This window comes from Neltuma alba, unplaced genomic scaffold (genome assembly GCF_004799145.2).
Source record: "Neltuma alba isolate B1F8T4 unplaced genomic scaffold, ASM479914v2 tig00013086_pilon, whole genome shotgun sequence".
In the NCBI taxonomy this organism is placed as follows: domain Eukaryota; kingdom Viridiplantae; phylum Streptophyta; class Magnoliopsida; order Fabales; family Fabaceae; genus Neltuma; species Neltuma alba.
Window position 1 is genome coordinate 56820 of NW_021637414.1, and position 24736 is coordinate 81555.

The 24736-nt window shown below is 37.7% G+C and overlaps 3 protein-coding genes and 2 long non-coding RNA genes across 6 annotated transcripts; 1 reads left to right on the plus strand and 4 right to left on the minus strand.

The window, feature by feature from the left end:
* Nucleotides 1-1456: 1456 nt before the first annotated feature.
* LOC114734352 (uncharacterized) lies at nt 1457-2471 on the minus strand. The gene is made up of 2 exons (XR_003739157.1): nt 2393-2471; nt 1457-1945 (listed from the first exon to the last, which is right to left on the minus strand). It is a non-coding gene; the product is annotated as an uncharacterized LOC114734352 (long non-coding RNA).
* On the plus strand, nt 1939-6737 carry LOC114734347 (receptor protein-tyrosine kinase CEPR1-like). Of its 2 annotated transcripts, XR_003739155.1 has the most exons (4): nt 1939-5264; nt 5572-6382; nt 6487-6551; nt 6625-6737. XR_003739155.1 is itself a non-coding variant. In XM_028921977.1 (2 exons), the coding sequence occupies exons 1-2, from the start codon at nt 2663-2665 to the stop codon at nt 5955-5957; spliced, it is 2988 nt and encodes a 995-aa protein (XP_028777810.1). In that variant the 5' UTR covers nt 1939-2662; the 3' UTR covers nt 5958-6445. The 2 variants fall into 2 exon arrangements, 1 of the variants encoding a protein (XP_028777810.1); XM_028921977.1 differs by lacking the exons at nt 6487-6551; nt 6625-6737 and having other exon boundaries at nt 5572-6445.
* A 497-nt stretch (nt 6738-7234) lies between these two features.
* Nucleotides 7235-8380, minus strand: LOC114734351 (uncharacterized). Its single transcript, XR_003739156.1, has 2 exons — nt 8226-8380; nt 7235-7634 (listed from the first exon to the last, which is right to left on the minus strand). It is a non-coding gene; the product is annotated as an uncharacterized LOC114734351 (long non-coding RNA).
* Nucleotides 8381-15470: 7090 nt separating this feature from the next.
* On the minus strand, nt 15471-19491 carry LOC114734349 (xylulose kinase 2). Its single transcript, XM_028921979.1, has 11 exons — nt 19066-19491; nt 18183-18837; nt 17967-18055; nt 17336-17400; nt 17174-17229; nt 16840-16960; nt 16677-16751; nt 16555-16608; nt 16362-16456; nt 16106-16280; nt 15471-15961 (listed from the first exon to the last, which is right to left on the minus strand). Exons 1-11 carry the CDS (start codon nt 19122-19124, stop codon nt 15729-15731), a joined length of 1677 nt encoding a protein of 558 aa, XP_028777812.1. The 5' UTR covers nt 19125-19491; the 3' UTR covers nt 15471-15728.
* A 712-nt stretch (nt 19492-20203) lies between these two features.
* LOC114734348 (xylulose kinase 2-like) lies at nt 20204-23433 on the minus strand. Its single transcript, XM_028921978.1, has 11 exons — nt 23361-23433; nt 22485-23139; nt 22272-22360; nt 21976-22040; nt 21802-21857; nt 21508-21628; nt 21335-21409; nt 21210-21263; nt 21022-21116; nt 20768-20942; nt 20204-20613 (listed from the first exon to the last, which is right to left on the minus strand). The coding sequence occupies exons 1-11, from the start codon at nt 23417-23419 to the stop codon at nt 20375-20377; spliced, it is 1683 nt and encodes a 560-aa protein (XP_028777811.1). The 5' UTR covers nt 23420-23433; the 3' UTR covers nt 20204-20374.
* Nucleotides 23434-24736: the final 1303 nt, after the last annotated feature.

The window sequence follows — 24736 nt, forward strand, 5'->3', positions numbered from 1 at the left end:
TAAAATATTGGGAAAATGGGATTGTGATTTGGAGGAATAATTTTGCAAACACCATAATGAACACAAGCGCACCCATAATGCCTTCATTCTAAACCACATAACTTGTTTCTCCGTTAATGCTACTAACTATTATATATTATGCTTCAACTTCTATTTTGCTATAGCATCCCATCATGCTCTTCACTGTTATCTAATGTGAAAATGACAACTAATCACTTATCCCATATATAGCAACTGACTCAGCCTTTCATTCATCTTTTGATGCAAATGCGAGAGAGAAAAAAAACCCAGTTACTCCATTAACATATAATAATCTTACATATAAGTATTAACAAAAAAAAAAAACCTTTCAAAAAAAAAATATTGGAAAGGATATTACCATAAAATAAGAGCTAAACCCTTTAAGTATGCCATCTGTTAGAGAACTTCACTTACACATACACGCATGGATTTGTGGGCGAGAGATGGGAACCATTTGATGGATAGTGGCTTTATCTTTTTTTTTTTTTTTGGGGGTGGGATATTCTGTGAGAAGAGCATGATTACGATGAGACTTTAACACGAGGCCAATTATATTTAACGAGAATAAACTATATATTGCAAAGGCACTACAACGAAGCTCATCTTTATTCTTATCCCATACAAATAATCAAAGTAAATAACCCCAAAAAATGTAAACATATATCGGTGCAATATGCTGGGGCGCGGCCTTTCGCGGCATAAAATTAGGGAATTAGCTTATCAGAAGGTGTGCGGTCATCCCCGAGACTTTTTAAGTTAAATCCTTTTTTTTTTTGAGCGATTAAATATTTATTATGTTATAAAACATTCCATAGTCCTGGTTTGGAATATAAGCCTCTTTTTTTTTTGGCCGATGGAATATAAACCAAATCATGCATCAAACAATGGATGTTTATTTGTTATAAAAGCTTAACTTTATATTTTATTATCATTCAGCACTTTCAAAACGAAATTACTAGTAATTGAAAGCAAAAGCGAGTGATAAAGAATTTCCACGTGGATATTTTTGTAGACATCCTTCTATGCCTTATTATTTATTATTATTATGATTATGATTATGATTATTATTTTGTGAAATTTCTCTGTGAGATCAACATCGCGCTTTTGGAGAGTGGGCATCTTTGCTTTGTCCTTCCATTATTGAGCACTCAAATATAATACACATACCAGAGATTCCCATCAATGATACATGGACTCGACTCAACAACCCTTGGCCTTCTGGGCTTTCCCAGCAGGGGCCCACCAAACTATTGCAGACCTTCTCTTGTGATACTTGTGTGGGTCCCACACGTGTCCAGTCAGCTGTCAGCCTAATAAAATGTTAGGAACAACCAAAAAATTCTCCTCGCCATGTGAGATCTCCATGGCAGCTGAAGCCGCTACTTTCATTTCGATCAAACAAATTCTGATTAAAAGCCAATGTTCTCGCACAATAGAAGTGAACTTCTGGTTGCTTATCACCAGTACGGTTATTTTTTAAATCGTAAAATACAAATAAATATCTTATACAGTGAAACCACTAACTATTGCACTACGAGGCACCAAGGATCTAGTTCCTGCAAATATATAGAGATTTGACACAGCGTTTTCAAACTAAAACCCCATTACTGCCACAGCTCTATGAGCTCAAGCAACCTAAAAATGGATTCACAACCTTTAAAGCTTTTGAAGCAGAGATAGAAAAGAAAGAAAAATGCTCGACAAAGGGTAAAAGGGAGAGGAAAAGGACAACCTTATCCCAGCATCTTTATTCTCCACTCTTTGTTCTGAGATTAAAACAGAATCCTTTCTCTGGTTTTTTACCAGAATGGTCCCCAAGGTTGGTTTGACGCCTGGTTTGATCATTATCCTCAGAGTAGACACTGCAGCAATGTGTTGCTCTTATTCCTCAAAAATTGCACTTGCTTCGCCGAGTACACGCTATCTGCATAAATTTGCTCGGGGAAAAAGAAGAAAAAAACAGGCCACATACGAACAAACACGTTAATGAAGAAAAATGGTCCCTCCTCCCTTCCTATATCCTAGATCTATAGAGGGAAGAATATGGTCCTAGTCCCTTAGGAAGAAAATCCTTTGAAACAGATTAAATTATTATTATGATGCTTACCTTATATTGAACTACAAAAAGACAGGATTTATATTCTCAGTGTTTAAAGCTGCAGGCAAAAAGAAAGAGGACGAAAGAAAAGAGTGAAAAATTGATGGACTTAGCCGTGCATACAATTTAGTAATAGACACGCTAATAAGAATATAAATGAACTTAGTCGTTCCTAGGCACTAAATGTAGTTTTTTGTTTGTTTACAACCCAAAATAATTAAAGTCAGATATATCTTTCAGATTTTCCGTGGGAATCATAGAGATGGATCGCACCTGATGGAAAGTAAATATGATTTTCTCCCAAAAGAAAGAGAGTAATCACATCGAGAGGTCCTGCTCACTGAAACATGCGGTGATTAAGATCGGATGTAGTTTATTCTACGTCCTGTATTTGTGAGCGTAAAGTGCTTCTGTTGAAGTTATTCTTCAAATGAGCTAGTGGAGCATAACCATAAAGCCTCTTTACCAAAGATGTTCACTCTCACTCCCTCTCTCTGTGCAACAGCTAGAACCTGCTTTTTGATCATCAAGGCTTGTTAATGCATGCTGCCCAATATCGATCCACTCAAACATTCCATCTTATATACATCTCTCCCTCATCTCCTTCCTTGCAACCTTTACCGTAACTACCAGCGTACGGACCCGTCTCTCTGTCCTCGCAACATGGATCGCCACTCCATCTTCTTTCTTTTTGGACTCATGTTTTCATTGTCTCTTGCATCACAAGCCATCAGCGACGGACATTTACAGTTTTTTTCTTTAATGAAGAAGTCTCTCTCAGGGAAATACCCGATAAATTGGGATGTCACAGAAGGAAAACCTATCTGCAACTTCACAGGAGTTGTGTGCAACAACCAAAGGGAAGTGATCAATCTTGACATCTCCGGTTGGTCACTTGCCGGAAACTTCCCTCCAGATATATGCTCCTATCTGCCAGAGTTACGTTTTCTACGTCTCGGCCACAATCGTTTGAGAGGAAAATTCCTTGATAGCATCATCAACTGTTCTCACTTGGAAGAGCTTAACATGAATCATGTGTATCATACAGGAACCCTTCCAGATTTCTCACCTATGAAATCTCTAAGGATCCTGGATTTGTCATACAACTCCTTCACAGGTCAGTTCCCGATGTCGGTATTTAATCTTACCAATCTTGAGGTGCTTAACTTCAATGAGAACGCTGGTTTCAACTTATGGGAGCTGCCGGAGGATATGTATAGGATGAAAAACCTCAAGTCTGTGATCTTGACGACATGCATGGTGCGTGGCCGAATCCCTGCATCCATAGGAAACGTTTCGACTCTGGTTGATCTTGAATTGAGTGGAAATTTTCTCACGGGTCAAATTCCTGCAGAGCTCGGAATGCTGAAAAACTTGCAGCAGCTTGAGCTTTACTACAACCAACTTATTGGCAATATACCGAAGGAGCTAGGCAATCTTACGGAGCTCAGAGACTTGGACATGTCAGTCAATAAGCTGTCGGGAAGTATCCCAGAATCTGTGTGTCGTCTTCCCAAGCTTGAAGTCTTGCAGCTATACAACAATAGTCTCACAGGAGAAATCCCAGGTGTAATAGCAAACTCAAAAACCTTAAGAATATTATCTCTTTATGACAATTTTTTGACCGGAGAAGTCCCAAGAAAGCTGGGTCAGTTCTCAGGAATGGTAGTTCTAGATTTATCCGAGAACAAACTGTCTGGTCCGTTGCCAACAGAGGTTTGCAAGGGAGGTAAACTGATGTACTTCCTTGTTCTGGATAACAAGTTTTCTGGAGAGCTACCTGACAGTTATGCAGAGTGCTGGACAATGTTAAGGTTTCGAGTCAGTAATAACCATTTGGTTGGCTCAATTCCCGAAGGGCTCCTTGGTCTCCCGCACGTTTCCATAATTGATTTGAGTAGCAATAATTTAAGTGGTCCAATTTCCGAGACTATTGGAAATCCTAGAAACTTGTCAGAACTATTCATACAGAAGAATAGGATTTCAGGCGTTATTCCTCCGACCATCTCTCGAGCTACCAATCTGGTCAAAATTGATTTCAGCAACAACCTTTTGTCCGGTCCAATACCTTTCGAAATCGGCAATCTTAAAAGGCTGAATTTGCTGATGTTGCAAGGGAATAGGCTGAATTCTTCCATCCCCAGCTCACTTTCCTTATTGAAGTCCCTCAACGTTCTTGATCTCTCCAACAACCTTTTGACCGGTAGCATCCCTGAAAGCTTCTCTGATCTGCTACCGAACTCGATCAACTTTTCAAATAACTTGCTCTCTGGTCCAATTCCTACATCGTTGATAAAAGGAGGTTTAGTCGAAAGTTTCTCAGGGAATCCTGGTCTGTGTGTACCTGTCTATGCTAACTCATCGGATCAAAATTTTCCCATATGTTCAAGGACTAGCAACAAGAAGAGGCTAAGCACTTTCTGGGTAGCAGGGATTTCAGTGGTTTTGATCATAACTGGAGCAGCCTTGTTTTTGAAACGTAGATGCAGCAAAGAGAGAGCTGCAGTGGAACATGACGAAACACTGTCTTCGTCATTCTTCTCTTATGAAGTGAAGAGCTTTCACAGGATAACAATTGACCAACGGGAGATCGTGGAGGCCATGGTCGAAAAGAATATAGTGGGGCATGGAGGGTCTGGTACAGTGTACAAGATCGAGTTAAAAAGCGGTGAATTTGTTGCTGTGAAGCGGCTATGGGGTCGAAAGTCAAAGAACTCGGTTCCAGATCAGGATAGTTTAGCTTTAGACAAGACATTGAAAACTGAGGTGGAGACCCTGGGAAATATAAGACACAAGAACATAGTGAAGCTGTACTGCTACGTCTCGAGTTTGGATTGCAGATTGTTAGTTTACGAGTACATGCCAAATGGTAATCTTTGGGATGCTCTACACAAAGGTTCGGTCCACTTGGATTGGCCTACTCGCCATAAGATTGCACTGGGGACCGCACAGGGTCTGGCATACCTCCACCATGATTTGCTCCCTCCTATAATTCATAGAGACATCAAGTCAACTAACATCCTTCTCGACGTTGATTACCAACCCAAGGTTGCAGATTTCGGGATTGCCAAGGTATTGCAGGCAAGAGGAGGAAAGGACTCCACATCTACAGTTATTGCAGGCACATATGGTTACTTGGCACCAGGTAATTGTCTGACCCAAGTATGAAGTTGTTATTTTTACATTTCAATCATAGTAATGTTAAATTTAATGGCTATCTTCAGTTTAAAAAGGGGGGGAAAAAAAAACAGAATCCTTTGTGAAGCTAAAGGAGTTTGGATACTATGTTGCTAAATTATGTCTAATAGCACATAAAAAAACTGAACCAGGAAATATGGAACAGAAATTGCTTTAAATCGAGTGATAGTGTGCTTTTCTAATTATATCCTGTACTTTGTTCATTTTTTTTCACTGAATAATTAATTAATTATACTTTTTTGTGCCTGTAACAGAATTTGCTTATTCTACCAGAGCAACTGTCAAGTGCGATGTCTATAGTTTTGGGGTGATTTTAATGGAACTGATAACTGGGAAGAAGCCTGTGGAGGCAGAATTTGGAGAGAACAGAAACATCGTATACTGGGTTTCAAACAAAGTCGACAGCAAGGAAGGGGCTAGCGAGGTATTAGACAAGCGATTAGAAGGGTCTTACAAAGAGGAAATGATTCAGGTGCTCCGAATTGCCATCCGTTGCACCTACAAGGCTCAAGCTCTTCGACCGACCATGAAAGAGGTAGTTCAAGTGCTGATTAAGGCAGACCCATCTAGCAAATTGTCCAATAAGACCAAAGAAACATCAAATGCCACTTTGACAAAGAACTCATCATTTGAACTGTAGCCAAGCGAGGGCCTAAAGGGTTAAAGAGGGAGCTATACTGCAACTAGATAAGCAGTCTCTCTCGTAGTAGTTGAGAGATGCATTAAACATAACGACTTACTTTCATCCTCCCAAGACAAGTAATTTGTAAATTCTATCTCTAACCCGGACACTTTTCTCTCTGCTTCCTTTTATCTATACTATTTTGACCTTGTAAAAACTGAGATTTGATTACTATCCATGCTAGTGTAATACGCATTAGCCATATTTCATACACCCACTTGACATCATTCACCAACTCTCTCTGACGGATTCTGTTTTTTCTACTTTATTGCGGCTTTCTTTTCCTTCATTCTTTTTCCTTTCTTCCCCCAATATATGGTGGATAGAGCTCCAATAAAGGGAGAATATGTTGGTGAGGGCCAGAAGGTTGTCACTTGCTATTTGTAAGTAGCTCTTTATATTTTTCTTTTATAAATTAACAAATGGGTCCTAGATTCTAAATTCAATATTATGACTCTATTTTTATGCGGGGTGGCCCTAATCAAAGCTATCCACTTGAAAAAGATAAATGGGATGATTGATTGAGGAGCATCTTTCTTCATTTTGGCCAAGGTAAGAGATGAAAGTAATCGCATTTAAGCGATCCTTTTTCCTCTTCCTTTCTTATATATGGTTGTTTTGTCAGAATTGATGTTTAGGGGGCGGAGGCACCAATCATGCTTCACCGTAGATAGTGAGCCACGAACCTCCACTTACAAGTTGAACTCGTCTTTATATTATTGAAGGATTTTCCAGCAAGAGACTAGATTATTCCAATGCAAGGACAACACTTATAAAATAGCTCTCGCTACTAGTTTTGTGGGGACTGAATGACGCTCAAACAGTAGAATATCAACATGCAAAGAGTTAAAGCTTTCGATCACAAGGCAGAAGAACTCTGTACAATTTATCACAAATATTCAAGATGTTTGTATCAATAGAACTGAGTAATGCACCAGTAGAACAAGAATTAGTGGGTGAATCGAAGATAAAATTTCATGTATTGAAAGTCTATCATGGTTTAAAAGCAATTTACCACATACACACAAAGCATAAAAAGTAAAAACACGCTTACAACCTAGCACTCGTTGCAAAAATGTTTGCCTAGTCACACGTGCGTGTCCAACTTCAATCTCTAATTGTACATGCATGTGCTTTGCGAGTGGCTGGTGGGGTCACGTTAGAATGAGATTCACAACATAACATTCCTTTTGGATTGGTGGAGAGGCCATTAAAAAATAAAGGCGAGAAGCTTCTACAAGAGAATGGTTCTTAAATAAAAAGGCAAGGGCAAATAGTATCAATGCATGCTTGGCCGTGAGACAGCCATGTCCTCCGTATGTACAAGAAGCAACAGAGAACAGACACAAGGACACCAAGCAAGCAGATCCTATTATAATTTATGCATAGTCCGACAGCATCCGTGACAAAAACAAATTCACAAGTTCTTTTATTCTTTTCTCGTCTAATCAACAAATGACTTACCGCTGAGTAAAACAGAAGCTGCAAATTAGAAATTCTTGATATTCATTTCAAGTTTGAGCAAACTTGTTCGTACAGCGGGACATTGGTAAATACCAATTCAAATCCACTTCCGATAACCGACCAATTCCTTGCTCATACATCAAGGAGTTGTTGAATCTGAATTCAACTCCACTGCCAAAAATACGATCAACGAGTTATAAATTAAAAACCGCAGGCTAGATATAAAACTTAATAAACAAACGAAAATGATGCACTATGAAGACAATAATTGTCAACCTGACTAGTGACACTCAAAAACATTATTTACAGAACTGTAGAAATGAGGAATTATCTACTAATATGATGACTATCGTGAACTGAGCGTACCCCACCCTCAGTCCCAGTTAACGCGGTTTAATTTAGTTGGTAATAATTTCAGGTGACAGTGGGTGATGAATTTGGCAATGTGGACATCACTGGATATGACTTCGACTCTCCAGGCACTTGAAAATTGAATAAGCCGAGTGTGTCATTTTGTTTCAGATGCCATATAAGTGTGTTCACAGAATAAAATATTAGCGGCGCACTCACATCGAGAGAATTTAAAATTGGACTAAAATTTTTCAGATATCTTTTCCCCAGACACGACGCAAAGTGTCAAACATGTGATGTACGAAAAAAATAAATACAAAACTTTAACAGATTCTTAAAGGCAGAGACTGTCCAGTGCTCTAAAGTACAACTAACGAAGAAATTAGTCTATGTAACAGGGAAAATTCATACCAAAGAGCTAAGACGATGGTTGCTATTAAGTTAGGCGACTTGAATCCAGACTCGCATCAATCACAATTGTTAGCACCGAGGAGTTGAGGAACCTACCGAACACAGGCAGAATCACGAGTCACGACGATGTGGAGGGAAAGAGCCTTCCTATCGCGAGGTGAAACGAACACGATGTCCACTTGCCACTTGCGATGGAGCGCGACGCATATTTATACCCAGGAAAAAAACAAAAAGTAAAGGGGAAAGGCGCGAAGGATAAAAATTAAAATGATGGGTTTTTCACCCCAAAAAATGACGGTTTCAGTGACCACGCTCTCATTTTTGGGCCTGTTCAGAAGCAACCCGAACCTTTTTTGTTTTTAGGCCCAAGGAACCCGAGCCCTGTGTTTAGGCTGAACCCATTCGCCTTTTTTTGCCCCCCGGCCAATCCAAAGCCGCATGTTCTGCCATGATGGTTTAGACCTTCTTAATTGCAAATTATGAAGCTTAAAAAAAATTTAAGAAAGTTATAAGGCACACCTCAATATGCTCATAAATATTCTCTTTTTTTTCCTGTAACATGCCAAGTATGCTTATATTATTTTATTTAATAATCATTCCTCTTTTTATCCATTCTTATTCTATTTTTTCCTCCTAAAATGCCTGGGGAGCCACACAAGAGGGGGAGGGATTGACTCATATATGAGCGGGGCACGCTCCGTCTTTATAATAATTTAGCCTAATTAATACAGACAAACTACACGTGGCATCTTATGTATTTCTTTTGGTTCTAATTATATGCTACAGTTTTAAAGTCCTGCTTAGTTTTAAATATTGAGTAAAGGTGCGGTAGTTAAATCTTTTTTGAAAAACATTGATCCTCCATATTACAAAATAAGTTATTTTAATTCTTATATAGCAGTTTATTGTGGTTGTTAATTCTAAGGAGGGACAAAATTAAAAAAAATATTACCTCTAGTTTTTAATATATAAGTTAATTGACTAGTTTAAGCAAATTAAAAAAATAATCTGAGTTAGTTATTTATAATAAATCAGTGTTATTTTTTCTGAAATACTCTTACGAATTATATGTGTCAGTTAGAACTACTACTTGATGAAATATTTAACATATGCAACTATCATAATGACCACATTGAAAAAGAATGAATAAATATGATAGACAATATGAATTTGTGTCTTATATTTAAAATCAAATTGAATGTTAAACCATCTCTTATATTAATGATAGGAGATAGTATTTTTCTATAAGTTTAATAACACCAATTAAGAGCTATTAGTACAAAATTAGTTAGTTTCATCTATAGACTACAGAGGGAGTAGATAGGAAGAGAAAACAAAACGCAAAGATACCGTTCATAAATTAAAAGCCGCCATTACAGTTGAGGTGTTATTTGGCCGGCTTCTCTCCCTGCAATTACTTTCCTCCCCTCCACCTTTTCAGTCCTGTTCATGTTTATTATCTTCAAACACACGAATACAACGTATCACATATTAAATGTTTACCAATGCACATTCATTATTATTCGGCCTTCAATTCAATGCATTTAACAGGCAACACCAACTGTATCCACGGAATTTATGTCCCATTGTCTCTTCCCTTTTCTTTTTCAATTTTTATAGGCAAACTATTTTCTGAAATTATCCTCTAATGCAACCACTAATAAATTTATTAAATTCATTACAAAATTCAAGTGATTCTTGATATTACCCTCGTCAATTGCACTAAAGCACAAAATTACATTTTTGTCGCAAAAAAAAAAACAACATCACATTAATTTATATTCTTTCGCCATCCTCGTCGACTATGGATATATATGAAAAAATTATTTAATACTCATAGAGACTATTAAAATATCTTGTAAAAAAAAGAAAAAAGAAATCTTATGGAAGGGCTTCGATAATAAGCACCAGAGTGAGTATAATACTGGCATTATCAAACAATCCGGACTCAATATTTGGTGTCTATGACTGAAGGATATTTATCCCAGCCTTGGTAATTTTCAATTTACAATCCCCGGGCTTAAAACTGAGCATCGCGGCCCTCGTTTTGGGTATTTTTTTTGGATCTAAAACAGAGCATGAAACGGAAAAGCTTTTCATCCGGGGGAGACATAAATGAAGAACGTCAGGACGGCAATTCCATTTATTTAGCTGTTTCACTAATTACCCTCATCCACCTTCCTGCCTTCCCTTTTAATGCCCCTCTTTCTGCTCTCCCAGCCTCAGCCTCTCGCGAAAATTTCAAAGCAACCATCAATAAGTCGTGTCATTGTACTAATAAACAGTTTATTCTAGAGTAATATGCTACTCTTACTCTCTCTAGCCTGTATTATAAAAGTTATTTTATTACTTACTTAAGTAGATTAAAAAATCTGATAAAAAAATAGATTAAAAATAGATAAATTACTTAATTATAACACAAAATGCCATCTTTAAAACACTCTAATATAATATTATATTACATATTAGTTTACAAATTAGATAAATTAATTTAAAAAATAAAAATATAAAAAATAAAATGAATTGAAGTTTTATATCTGATTGAATCTTTCAACTTTAGGAATTTTTTTTTTTGGGGGAGCTGTCTCCTAAGAGACGTTTGACCATTTCAGCCCTCCCTGTGGAAGCATAATAGTATTGTCACCTCGACTTAAAGATGCTCTTTTTCACTGACTGTGCTCCAGGTGGTGGGATTTTAATTTTAAGCAAATATCTTTTAATTTGGGATTCTTGGGAAGAATTAATGATGGGCTCCGCGCAATTGGAGAAACATGGATCGTGGACTTCGCATGATTTACATCATAATTTAATTTGCCTGGAAGCCAAGCCACAAGGTAGGGCCTTTTCCTGATCCGATACAGTACATCCTGAATAAAAGCTCCATTCATTACGCAGTGTTTTCGACCCGGTAGCAACACATCACAAGCCTCTATTTTCATAATCTCACCTGTATATAATAATTGAATGTAACTGAAGATAAATTTATTTCTAATTCATATTAATCAAATCAAAGCTTTTGAAGAAAATCACTGATCATTATTATAAGAGTTAATTTAACTTGAGGCACCTCATAAGGTTTGGAACTTTGGATGATTTAACGGGGGAGAAAGGACAAAGCAAAAGCAAAACAAAAAGGGGTTGTTGACATCGGGGTTGGGGGAAGGCTTTTTAATGAGAGGGTATGAAACGGGTAAAGTGGAGAGAGGGAAAAGACAAAACGGGGGAGCATTAGGATTTGGGGGGCACAGCAAACAAATATGAGAAGAGTTGAAAAAAGCCTTTCACCCTTCCCCTATTCCCCAAATTCTAAAAACAATTAAAACTGAAATTTGACTCCCCCCCTCTCTCCTCCCACCAATCAGAATATAGCCATTCTGGACAGGCAAGCCACCGCCTCCTCTCCCTCTCTCCAAAACCCTCCGATGAAGACAGACAAGTCTCCTTCTTCCACACTCACTGCGGCAGGGGCCTCCCTTCAGTGCGTCCCCTGTTTCTTCTTGCAATGGCTCCTCTTCAGGACATGCTTCTCTCCTCCATCTCATGCATTGACCTTTTTGCCCTTCTACCCCTTGAGGTATCTCCTATTGTTCCCTTTGTAAATCCATGCTCCTTTTTTTCCATTCATAGATGAGAGCTCTATAATGTAGCTCTCTCTCCCCCTCTCCCCCCCCCCCCCCACCCTTACCTTCTCATTGCGTGGAAAAAGGCAGACAGGATGGAGCCAGGCAAAGTTTCTCTATATATAGTTATATGTCAATATAGTTTTTTTCCCCTTCTGTTCAGAAGCTGCAAAAAACATTTTTGCTTCTTTTCTTTTGGGTATTTCTTTTTCCTTTTCGTTCAACTCTTTTAAAGGAAGATTGAGGAGCATACAACTCGTCATCGATCGTGGGTTCTCCAAATGCCGAGAAGTAGGGAGGGATTTTGATGACTTATTGACTTCCCCTGTATGTACCCTTTAATGCTGTACCAATCCTATGGGCTAATGATCATGATGATGTATGCTTTTCTTCATTTTTTCAATCCACTCATTTCTTTACTTCCCTGTCCTCCCTTTTAAGCTTCCGATTTTCAGTTTCTGGCATTACGCGTTTTTCTGTCTTTTTGCATTGATCGCTGGAGTGTTTATTTATCCTGTGAGGCGTCTTGAATGTGGGTTTTATATTTGAAGCCAATAAGGTGTCAGGGACGTCCTGAATGTAAAACGATTCCGTTGGGCTGTTGGTAGGATACGGACCTGTGAAAAGTTAGGTGCTTTCCGCTTCTCTTTGGAAATAGTGGCCAGAAAGGGGGAACAAAATCATCACAAGATTCAAATGTGGTCCAAAATCTCACGGACCTATGAAATTGAAATTCTGATCATTCCCCTTTTATGCACCAGTGGAGCGGTTTCAGTATGATTTGACATTAGTGGGACTCGCATAATCTTATTCTTTGTTTGTGAGCTGTGACTTGGATGGTTTGGTTGTGTACCTTTTATCATTTCATGAAGTTTATAAGCTTCTGATTCTTACAAGTATTAGGATTGGAGTTAGAATCCTGGGGTTAAACTTTGGATTCCTCACCCCTTCAGAGGAAAAGTAAACAAACTAAAGCACAGAAACAAAGAAGGGTATGTCATCAATCAAGCCGAATTTAGCTGTATCGTTGGATAGAACTTCATCTAATCAACTGAGCCAATCCTCGTGGCTGATCATTATTCTTAAACCTCTGTTTTGCATTTGCTTAGTTCAAATGATAAAAATTATAGTCCTTCCATTCTCTACAGTGGCCGACTGACTCGTGACTCATTGCATAATTTTGCTGCTTCAGCAAAGCAACTTCCATAGTTTGCTAGTTACAGGGGTTGGAATCGGCTCTCTTTAATACCTGAACTCAACTCCGTAATGACTGCTGTCTTTTCACTGGGCTGTAATACATGCATACTGTCAAATGCTTCAATCATATTTGAGGTTTCAAGTAATTTTCTTTGCACGGCAAGCAATTTAACTTTCATGGATTACAGACTTGGGTGAATTTCCCCGCAATAAATCATATTCATGCGTTTCAAAAGAAATATATTGTCTTTTGTCTTCCTCCAATGCACAGGATTATAAACTAAGTGGGCCATTTGCATTTACATAAGGCTAGGATAGATTGAGTGCAGTTGTGAATAGTGCCGCTTCCATATTAGCATAGATATTATTCATGGTGATACGGCACTGTGTACTTATTTCCTTGATCTGATGATTTTCCTTGCCAATTACTGTTTCACCTCATGTTAGTTCTTTCTGTAGATAGAGGCTAGATGAATCATATAGTTTTTTCTTATCACACTGGACCCGAGGAATCAGCTATTTCCTTGGACAAATAATTCTCTTCACTTTTTCGAATGAATCTTCCACAGTATATTCTCAATACATTCATCATCCCTTTTATCGTGATGTCTATGAGCTGCTGGACAGGTAATAATTCGTACATAGATCACTCATTAGTGTGCCGAATTGAATCGAAAATGTTCTGTGAAATTCATCCTGGGTGCCTGTCTTCTTGTTTTGTGCTGACATCACTTCTTGGTCGCTGCTGAATTCAGCAGTGTCATATTGATCTGTGGTTTGCATTTTACAGACCATATGGAATAAAATGAATCTGTGAGCTATAAATTAATAAGTCGACTTCGCATGGAGATTGATCTGTTACATTTATGACGTATGGATGAATTATTTCCTCAACTCTGTGGTGACATCGCCTACTCGCTAGTGTTGGTAATGATGTCAAAATTTACTGTGTTGCTCCCTTGTTCTTATCATATGCGATGGGAAACAAGGAGGGGGAAGGAGAGAGAAAGAGGGAGAAGCCTGAAAATTGGAAAATATGAAAACTTTATTCAACCTCTGCAATATTCTTATTCAAATAGCCTAGTTATATTTTAACTCATATTATTTCTTTCATCATTTTACCTTGAAATTCATCATGGCCGTGAATTTTAGTTACTTTCCCTTTGTCCAGTTTTTTAGGGTTTTACTGTATGTGTGTTTGGCACGGCGTTTGAAGATGTGGCCTTGTGACGTTAACATCAATTCATGTTTTCAATCCCGTGGCGGCAAGGGAAATAGAATTTGTTGATTGTCAAGCACACAGTATTAAGCAAATCGTTGATTTTTATTTTATAATTATATGTAGGAGAAATCTTAGCCGTTCCAATACCGAGAAAAAAACAAAAGAAACTTTAATTGTTGTTGGCTATTAAATATTTAGCTAATTGTTCCTTTTTTTGCCCCCATGACAAACTATTCTCTCAGTTGAATTGACCCTCTGAATTGCGTCACGTCTAATTCCATGAGATAACCATTTTGAAAATCAAGACCCGACTGACTTTTCTTTTGGTTACAATCCGACTGACTTTTTTTTTGGGTACAGACGAGGGCAAGAAGCCCAAGAAAGAAAACTAAGCTAATAGGGGAATAAATCCCAAAGCATCTTTGTCACACAAAGCCCTTAGATGATTGGGGCAGCTGGCCAACATAGAGGTATCAGATAGTCCCTCTTTAGCAAGTGCATCCGCAAGGTGATTTTGCTGTCTAGGAATATGAGAAATAGAGAGGTCCCATAATTTGAAACCCATATCATCCGACGGATTTCCAAGAAAATCGAACTGCATGTGTTGTCAACTGTACAATCAGACTGACTTTTTATTTAGGACGAGTCGGAATAGGGAATGAGTACGAGTTATCTTAGGCGAGCTATCTGAAATTGGGCCTTATAAATGAATTCAGCGTTATATGGCCTACCAACTCGACAGCCCATATGACCAGAAGCGGGCTCATGTTTGGTTTACCCTAAGATGGATTGTGCTCAAAGGAACGAAAAATCCTCTTGAACAAGAGCTAACTTGGCTAGAGAGTGAGCTTCCTCATTCTCCGCTTTATAAATGGCATGGTCAACTAAATCATTAAGTGACCGATGGTTTGGAAACATCTGATAAAAACCGCATATAAGCAAAAAGTAATTTAAATTTAATACAAAATGAAACTAAACTGGCCCTCAAAAGCAAACACAATTATTTAAAAAATAATAATGTTAACAAAAAAGATGAGTTGACTCATGAACTCTGGCTTCGCATAAATGTGAAAAATTTTACCATCGTTCCAACAGATTAAAATGTTCCATTTAAATATTTTTACATTTACGAGTGCAGACTAGAAAACTTGATTTTGGAGGGTCTTTCAAACACACTCCCACAATTGATCCACCAAAAATATTTTCAAAGTAAAAACAATAAAATTCAGTTCAATAGAAAACCAAACCATAAAAACCTCGTGTTTCTCAAATTGAAAGACAGCTGATTCCCAAAAAGGATGGAGAGAAAGAAAGAACTCATTCAAGCAAATCATTGTGATATACAACTTATTCTATTGACAGCCACCTAGATCACATTGTGATACCCACCTTATTCTATTGACAGCCATCTTGATCACATCTTCGTCCTTCTCAACATGATAGAGAAAGATAGCAAATTTCGACTCAGACGCGTCCAAGCTTTTGCACCAGACGATTCTCTATCTCAATTCTCTTTTTCATGAACAAGGCATACTTGGAGACCAGCTTCTCATCTCCAGCCTTGACTGAAAGCTTGCAGCTCAGGGACGTTTTCTCCAATTTGTGCATGTACAAGTTAGAAATGGGAATGAAACTTCCCTTCTCGCTGCAAACAAAGCCATGGGCAGCCCTCAATGCAGCTCCAAGAGATGCAGAATCTGTTCATGTTGAAAAATATCAGTTAAGTTCATCACTTACACTACCAAATGACAAAGAAAACACCTTAGTGAATAAAAATCTTTGAAAAAGAAAAATAATATCTGAATTTTATTAAAAAGAACTAGATGATTTTCATAGCTTACCAGGTCTTTCCACTGTATAAACATCACAGCCGAAAATTGATGCAATTGAGCTAAGGATGGAATGATTTGCAGATGCTCCACCTGTGGCTATTATTCGTTGGGGAGGAGAAGGCATGCCAAATCTTTCTGCGTGAGCTCTCATTGAGAGAAATTGACCCTCAATTATTGCTCGCACCTGTAATTTAGAATGCCGTTCAATAAAGAAGTTCAAATAGGATTTCAATTACTAGATGGTTTGCCATGTATGTAATCTAACCTCAGAAGGAGCATCAAATTCCTGCACTTCACGTTCTGTGAGTCCATCCAGTGTATCACCCGTGAAATTTTCTATCACATACCGGTGAAAACCAACTGGTAGAATGGAAAAGAAAAGGTAAGTAACATAATGATCTGAGGAAGTTTATTTATCACTGCCATCCAAGTAATTTATTACGAAAATAAAAAGCCACCTGGGAGAGGAGGGAGGATTTCATTTTCCTTGTAGTAGAAACCTAACTTTCCACCTATTAACAAAGTGATGTTAGAATCAAAACCACGTAACAGTCACAAAATCTCAGAGAACGATACATACCATTCAGTGGTGGTGTTTGCAGCAGAAATTTATTAAAAGTATCCCAAGATTTCTCAGCAAAGCAGTTGCGTACATCTGATTATTGAGAGAAGTCCAGGAGTGAGAAATTGCGTATGGCAAATGGACTATGCGCACAGCAATATATATCAGTTAACAACAATACCTTCTCGGGTAAGGGACCCATTTTGGTAAACCAACATTACCATGTAACCTTCAGAATCAACTGGACTAGGAAAAACATGTCCTTCTAGTCCTGGATTAGGATCTTTAGTGATCATAAACACCTGATAGGTGAGTAAGAATACGTTATAATTCAAAGTCAAGGTGAGAATGAACCATATTGCAATTTTCCTCTATAGGGATAATGATATTAGATATTCAGAAATAAGCCTTGAAACAAGCCATAGATCTAGAAGTTTTGTAGCAGTTATCATTCATTAAATTGAAAGAGCAGGGCAGGAGTAAGATAATTAAGACGACACAATATCTTAACCTACTGTGTCACTAGTGCCGAGGCTAATCCCCAGATCTCCGGGAACATTCAGGGTTAAACCTGCAGATTCAAAGAGGTTTAAAGTTTTCGTAAATATAGCAGGAAATAGAATAGTGCGTGCGTGCGTGGGTGGCAGCAGATGTTAGGAGTGAAGAAATGGAGTCACCTGCAACACTGTTAGGATTGTCTCCTGACCAATTAATGACCAAGCAGTTCTTGTTGAAGTGGTACCTTATCAGAGATAAATAAATTTAAGGGTCAATCTTAGCATTCCAAACATAAGATAATTTAGGACATTTCAGCCAGCAAATGAATGCACAAAGTTCTATTGCATACAGTCTATATATTATTGCAACATAAACCTATGCAAAACAAGCAACAGAAAACATTGACCACATAGGAATATAATTTAACTTGAAATATATCTCAGTCACACATTCTACAGGACAACTAGGTTACTTGTATGCTGATTTGGTCGTCAAATTTAATTGTGACAAATATTGAAGAGAAAATAATATTAGCAATGAAAACCAACGCTATAGTTTCCATCAAACTAAAATTTTGATTAGTTGTGATTCTTTTGTTGGCATGCTATCAAGCTACAAGAAATTGCAAACAAGACATTGGAATTGACCAATTTCTAAATAAATTTTGTCTGCATTTGCACTCATTTAGAGCATATAGTTGCAGTAATCCGTCATTCTGATGTTCAGCCTGTATAAAAGGAGCTGGAAGAAAAAACTCGCACCTCAGCCAGTTGACTTCCACTTCAAGATTCAAAACTATGCGCAACATACCTCTCTACAAAATATGAAGCAATATTTCCAGCAACAGCGTACGCTGGGGCTAATTTCCCAAGTTTTGACTCCAAATTAGGGGCAGTTGCCTGCAATAACCATGAGAATTAGATCAAGTTGGTTTGATAGAAAAATCTAAATTTGGTATCACTAAAACCTCCATCTATGGTGAAAGACAGGTTCATGAACTATATGGATGATACTAGCATTACGAACCTCAAGTGCTAATTTGGACCAGTCCTTTTCCCTTATGTCCATCAAATTCATGCCTGCACCATCAGAGTGATCAATAGCAGCATAAGCGCCAAGAAGAAGAGACGCCATGAAAGAGCTAACAAGGGAGATTCTCTCAGTGTTATTATAAACTTCTGGCTGCTTATTGAATATTTTCTTGATTTGGGGACCAGTGAATCTTTCATATGCTCGTGATCCTGTCACTTGAGCCAACTCCATTGCTCCCCCGCAAGCTTCCTCAATCTTCCTACACTCAGCAGTGGTGTTACTGTCCATCCATATTGGGGATTCCTTGATGGTAAAAGCATTTTCGAGCTGATCAAGTAGGGATTTCTTAGGATCTAATGATGATAATATCTGAGAACTACCAGTTTTCCAATAGACACTACCATGTTGCTGTCCACTACCAGAAACAGCAGCAATTTTACCCAAGTCTAGTTCTGATTTTGCGAGCTTCTGAAGCATAAGGTCCAGAGCTTCAACCCACATCAAAGTGGGTGAAACGATTCTTCCATTCACAGAAGAGTCTCGGTATACTCCATCCTTAGTTTTGTAGTGTGGCAAATCAGAATCGAAACGTATCAGCTCTGATAGAACAATGTTCAAATTTGAGTCCAGTACACTCGCCTTCAATGACCTTCCAACGCCATAAAAGCAAATTTTTTTATTATTCTATTCATATTACAATGCAGAATTTAAGGCAGATAATTGCAGCCATAAAACAGCAATGCAGGAGAAACAAAATAGATGAAAGATTACGGTTTCTGAATAAAATAAAACTATTCGAACTCAATTGATTTCATGAAAATTGGAGAAAACCAATTCTGAGAAATATTGACGCGATTCGGGGAAATCAAAGACTTACTGGGTGGAACTATCAAATCCAAGATAATAAGAGTCGTGAGGAAGAGAAAATTCCGCCATTAGAGCGAAACACACCACAGCAATGTATGATACGGATGAAATAAAATTAGAATTAGAATTAGAAATACTAGGAGATCACAGTATTACTATCTCTCTGGCTTTTTATAATAAGGAGATGAAGGAGGTTACGTCAGCCAACTCATCTAGCGGGGTTTTTGGATGAACAGACAAGATGCGGATAAGATAATCAAAAATTAAGATTAGGATTTGTCACCAAAAAAGAAAAAAAATTTAAGATTGTCTCCCTTCCTAACAGTACTATATTTGTTTTCCGGTGGCCCGGAACGGGAAACCTCGTATTGCTTGTTAGGGTAAAACGGTAAAAGTGCGTGACGATTTGGGGTTTATTTTGGCGATAACGATCCTGGGCCCCCAAAAAATAACAAGTGAAATCTAGTGATATTGTGATAGCGATTCTGCGATTCAGGCCCCCTGGGCAAAAACCAAAAAAACAAAAGGGAAAAATGAAACCTAAAGCTGACCATAAAATAGGAAGTAAACCGCCGAAAAAGAGCACAAATTTACACTTTCAGTCTAAAAAAACATTTAAAATCATCCTCCAAAGTTAATTTAACTATGTGGTGTCCTATCTAAAATTATATTTTTATTAATATTTTAGATTTGTTTGATACACTAATACTTTAGAGATTATATGCAATATATAGTGAATTTTCTGGTATTATGGATAATGAGTCAAATTTTAAATATTTTTTAAAAAAGTAATTGTTTTTTCACAATAATATATTGGAACATTTTTTATTCAGAAATGCAAATCATAAAAAAAGTAGATTCTGGAAAGACTTTCACACAGCACAATTTTTTTGCACTTGTTTTAGCCCGACCAAAAATTTGGAAGCAATAAAAAAGAAAGAAAGAAAGAAAGAGGATAATACATGCAATTAGCTTAATTAAAAACCATCTAGCTCTAAAATCTTCATGTTTATCAAATCCGAAGCCAACAGATTTTATTTTAGCAATAATGACCCAGAAGAGGGGAAAGAAGTGGGGATGAACTGGTTATTCTATTGACAACAACCTCGGTGACATATTTGCTCTCAACAAGAAAATAAAGAGCGAAATAGCGAATTTCAACTCAGCAAGACTCAGCTGTCTGCTTTATTATGTGAAGTATGAATCCTTATATACAGTGATTTTGTCTTCTGATCTGATTCCCTTAACAGATATAACTACCAATCAACATACATAGCTGTGTACAAATAAATTACAGTTGAATATGTCATCATACAATATCATATGCGTCCATATTTTTCGATCAGACGATTCTCTATCTCAATTCTCTTTTTCATGAACAAGCCATACTTGGAGACCAGCTTCTCATCTCCAGCCTTCACTGAAAGTTTGCAGCTCAGAGATGTTTCCTTCAGTTTGTGCATGTACAAGTCAGAAATGGGTATGAAACTTCCCTTCTCGCTGCAAAGAAAGCCATGAGCAGCTCTTAATGCAGCTCCAAGAGATGCAGAATCAGTTCCTGTTGAAAAATATCAATTACTCAAGTTCGTCGTTTACACTACCAAATGATAAAGAAAACAGCTTAGAGAATAAAAATTTCAGTGAGAAACTTCGAAAAAGAAAAATAATAGCTTATTTTTATTAACAAGAACTAGATAGTTTTCATAGCTCACCAGGCCTTTCCACGGTATAAACATCACAGCCGAAAATTGATGCGATTGTGCTAAGGATGGAATGATTTGCAGACGCTCCACCTGTGGCTATTATTCGTTGGGGAGGAAAAGGCATGCCAAATCTTTCTGCATGAGCTCTCATTGAGAGAAATTGACCCTCAATTATTGCTCTTACCTGTAGTTTAGAATATTTCTCAATGGTTAAGTTCAAATCGGACGAGTTACTACAAGGTTTGTTATGTATGTATTCTAACCTCAGAAGGAGCATCAAATTCCTGCACTTCATGTTCAGCGAGTCCATCCAATGAATCACCGGTGAAATTTTCTATGACATAGCGGTGGAAACCAACTGGAAACAAAAAAATTGTTAGAAACCTTTTGATTAACGAAAGTTCATTCATCCTTGCTATAGGGGTAATTTAGAGATAAAATAAAAATCCACCTGGGAGAGGAGGGAGGATTTCATGGTCCTTGTAGTAGAAACCTAACTTTCCACCTATCAACAAAGCGATGAGAAAATGGAGTGCATGTAACAACAGCCACAAAATCACAAAGAATAATATGTACCATTCAGAGGCGGGGTTTCTTGCAGAAATTTGTTGAAAGTGGCCCAAGATTTCTCAGCAAAGCGGTTGCGTATGTCTGATAATTGAGACGGGCATAGAAGTGAGAAATTATGGCAACTGTAAAGTGGGATCAACTATGCACACAGTGACACGTGTATCAGTTAACAGCACTACCTTCACGGGTAAGGGACCCATTTTTGTACACCAACATTATCATGTAACCTTCTGAATCAACTGGACTAGGTAAAACAGGTCCTTCTAACCTTGGATTAGGATCTTTAGTGATCATAAATACCTAAGAGATAAGTAAGAATGTGTTATAACTCAAAGTCGAGGTGTGACTGAATCTATTTTGTTACATATAAATATAACAAAATATAAATCTATTGAAATTTGCCTCTTCAAACGTACTGAAATTATTAACTAAGATATAAACATTGAAGGTCGCATTATATAGTCCTAACTTACAGTGTCACTAGTGCCAAGGCTGATCCCCACGTCTCCAGGAACATTCAAGGTTAGTCCTGCAGACCCAAAAAGGCTGACTTTTCATAACTTTAGCAGGAAACATAACAGAGAATTTGTGCACAGGCGCAATTCTATGTATGACAGCAAATGTTAGAAGTGAAGAAATGAAGGCACCTGCCACACTGTTAGGGTTGTCCCCTGACCAGTTAATAATCAAGCAGTTCTTGTTGAAATGGTACCTAAGAGGAGATAGATAAATTTCAGCGGTCAATCGTAGCATTTTAGACATTTTGTTTTCCATAAGATGACTCAGACCATTCCAGCCAGCAAGTTGATGTTTGAGATTCTATTGAACATTCTTATAGGCACAGTAGCCAGTCATTTCGATATTCAGCCTACCTAAGAGAGCTGGAAGAAAAAACTCAGCCAGTTAAGTTCCACTTCAAGTTTCAAAACTACGCGCAACAGACCTCTCTACAAAATACGGAGCAATGCTTCCAGCAACAGCATATGCAGGGGCTAACTCTCCAAGTTTTGATTGCAAATTAGGGGCAGTTGCCTGCAACAACCATGAGAATTAAACTACGTTGGTTTAATAGAAAATTCTAATTTAGAATAAATACTCCATGAACATTGAAGATGAGTGCAGCATGAATTATATGGATGATCCTAGCATTACTAACCTCAAGGGCTAATTTAGACCATTCCTTTTTCCTTATGTCCATCAAATTCATGCCTGAACCATCAGAGTGATCAATAGCAGCATAAGCGCCAATAAAAAGAGAGGCCATGAAGGAGCTAACAAGGGAGATCCTCTCAGTGTTATTGTAAACTTCTGGCTGCGTATTGAATATTTTCTTGATTTGGGGACCGGTGCATCTTTCATATGCTCGCGATCCTGTCAATTTAGCCAACTCCATTGCTCCCCCACAAGCTTCCTCAATCTTCCTACACTCTGAAGTGGTGCTACAGTCCATCCACACTGGGGATTTCTTTGTGCTAAAAGCATTTTCGAGCTGGTTAAGTAGTGATTTCTCGGGGTCCAATGATGATAGTATCTGAGAACTACCAGTTTTCCAATAGACACTACCATGTTGCTGTCCACTACCAGAAATAGCAGCAATTCTCCCCAAGTCCAATTCTGATTGTGAGAGCTTTTGAAGCATAAGATCCAGAGCTTCAACCCACATCAAAGTGGGTGAGACAATTCTTCCATTTCCAGAGGGTTCTCGGTATACTCCATCCTCGGTTTGGTAATGGGGCAGGTCAGAAGCAAAACGAATCAACTCTGACTGAACAATGTTCAAATTTGAGTCCAGTACAGTTGCCTTCAGTGACCTTCGAACCCGAGAAGTGTTAATTTTTATTCTATTCACATTAGAATACAGAATTGAAGGGGGCAATTGTAGCCGGAAAACAAACACGCAGGGGAAACAAAATAGAAGAACTATCTTAGTTGCCGATTAAAACAAAACCATTCGAACTCTAAATTGATTTCATGAAAATTAAAAGGAGAAACCCAGGTCTACTGATGTAGCTTGGAGAAATCAGAGACTTACTGTGTAGAACTGTCAAATCCAAGAAAGTAAGCGTCTTGAGGAAGAGCGACGCCCGCCATTACAGCGCCGCGTCTCAACATGTACATCCACTCCGTACTTGTTACAAGTCAATGTCTTTTTTTTTTTTTATAAAATAAGTCAAGATTTTTTATGGGAAAAAGACACTAAAATACCCTCAAAATTACTAAATAACAAAAGAGGGTAGGTAAATTTCAAAATCTCAATTTAGACCCCAGGTACTATTTTGGAATTTTCAAATCTTGTAAAATTACACAAATGCCCTTTACTTTTTTTTTAATACTTTTTTTAAATACTGCTACATCAGCAATTCCGGCTACCGGAGCTCCGATGCTGGCAATCCTGCCGGCGACCAACCACCGCAGCTTTGGCGACTGGTTACCGGAGTTCCGGTGACCGGTTGTCGGAGTTCCGATGACTACTCTTTCTTATATATTGACTACTCTTTTTTAGCTATTAACTTTGTTTATTTTTAAACTCTGATAACACGTTACTGGAACTCCGGTGACTGGTTAGGGGAGCTCTAGTGACTACCATTTCTTATGTATTGACTACTCTTTTTTAGCTATTGACTACATTTATTTTTAAATTCTGATGACTACTCTTATTAGGCTATTAACTACTCCAGTAATGCGATTTACTACTCTTGTGTAGTCAATAGCTACATAAATATTCATCGGAACTTTGAAAACAAAAGTTGTCAATAGTTAAAATAGAATAGTCAATAGCTATATGGAAGTAGTCACCAACAGTAAGGATAATGTTGTCATTTTACAAGATTTGAAAATTCTAAAATGGTACCCGGGGTCTGAATTGGGATTTTGAAATTTACCTACCCTAATTTGTCATTTAGTAATTTTGAGGGTATTTTACTGTTTTTTTTCATTTTTTATCCTGAATATATGTTACATATTTTCAATTCAATTTTCTCTAAAAAGGAAGAAAAAAGAAAGAGAAATGAGAATAATTTGTAAAATATAGAATGACGTATAATAGTAACTCATAAATACATATTGATCTTAATATTATCATCTCCTTGACTTTTATAAACGAGGAGGTAGGCTGGTTTTAGAATGAACAAACAAGATTTGGATGAGGTCCCGTGATGCTGAGGAGATAAGGAAGAATCCGACAGATACACTTTTGCACTGTTTTATCACTCTTTATTGACTTAGATTCTTTCCCCTTCAAAAACTCTTTTTTTGGGAGGCAGGTACTCGTGAGGAAAATTCACGAGTTATGACTTAACATCGTCTCGGCTTTTTACTAGTTATTTTTTTCTCTATCAATTTTGACTCCAGGAGATTAGAATAACAAATAGTACAATCACCAACCTCAAATTGGATCATCTAAATTTT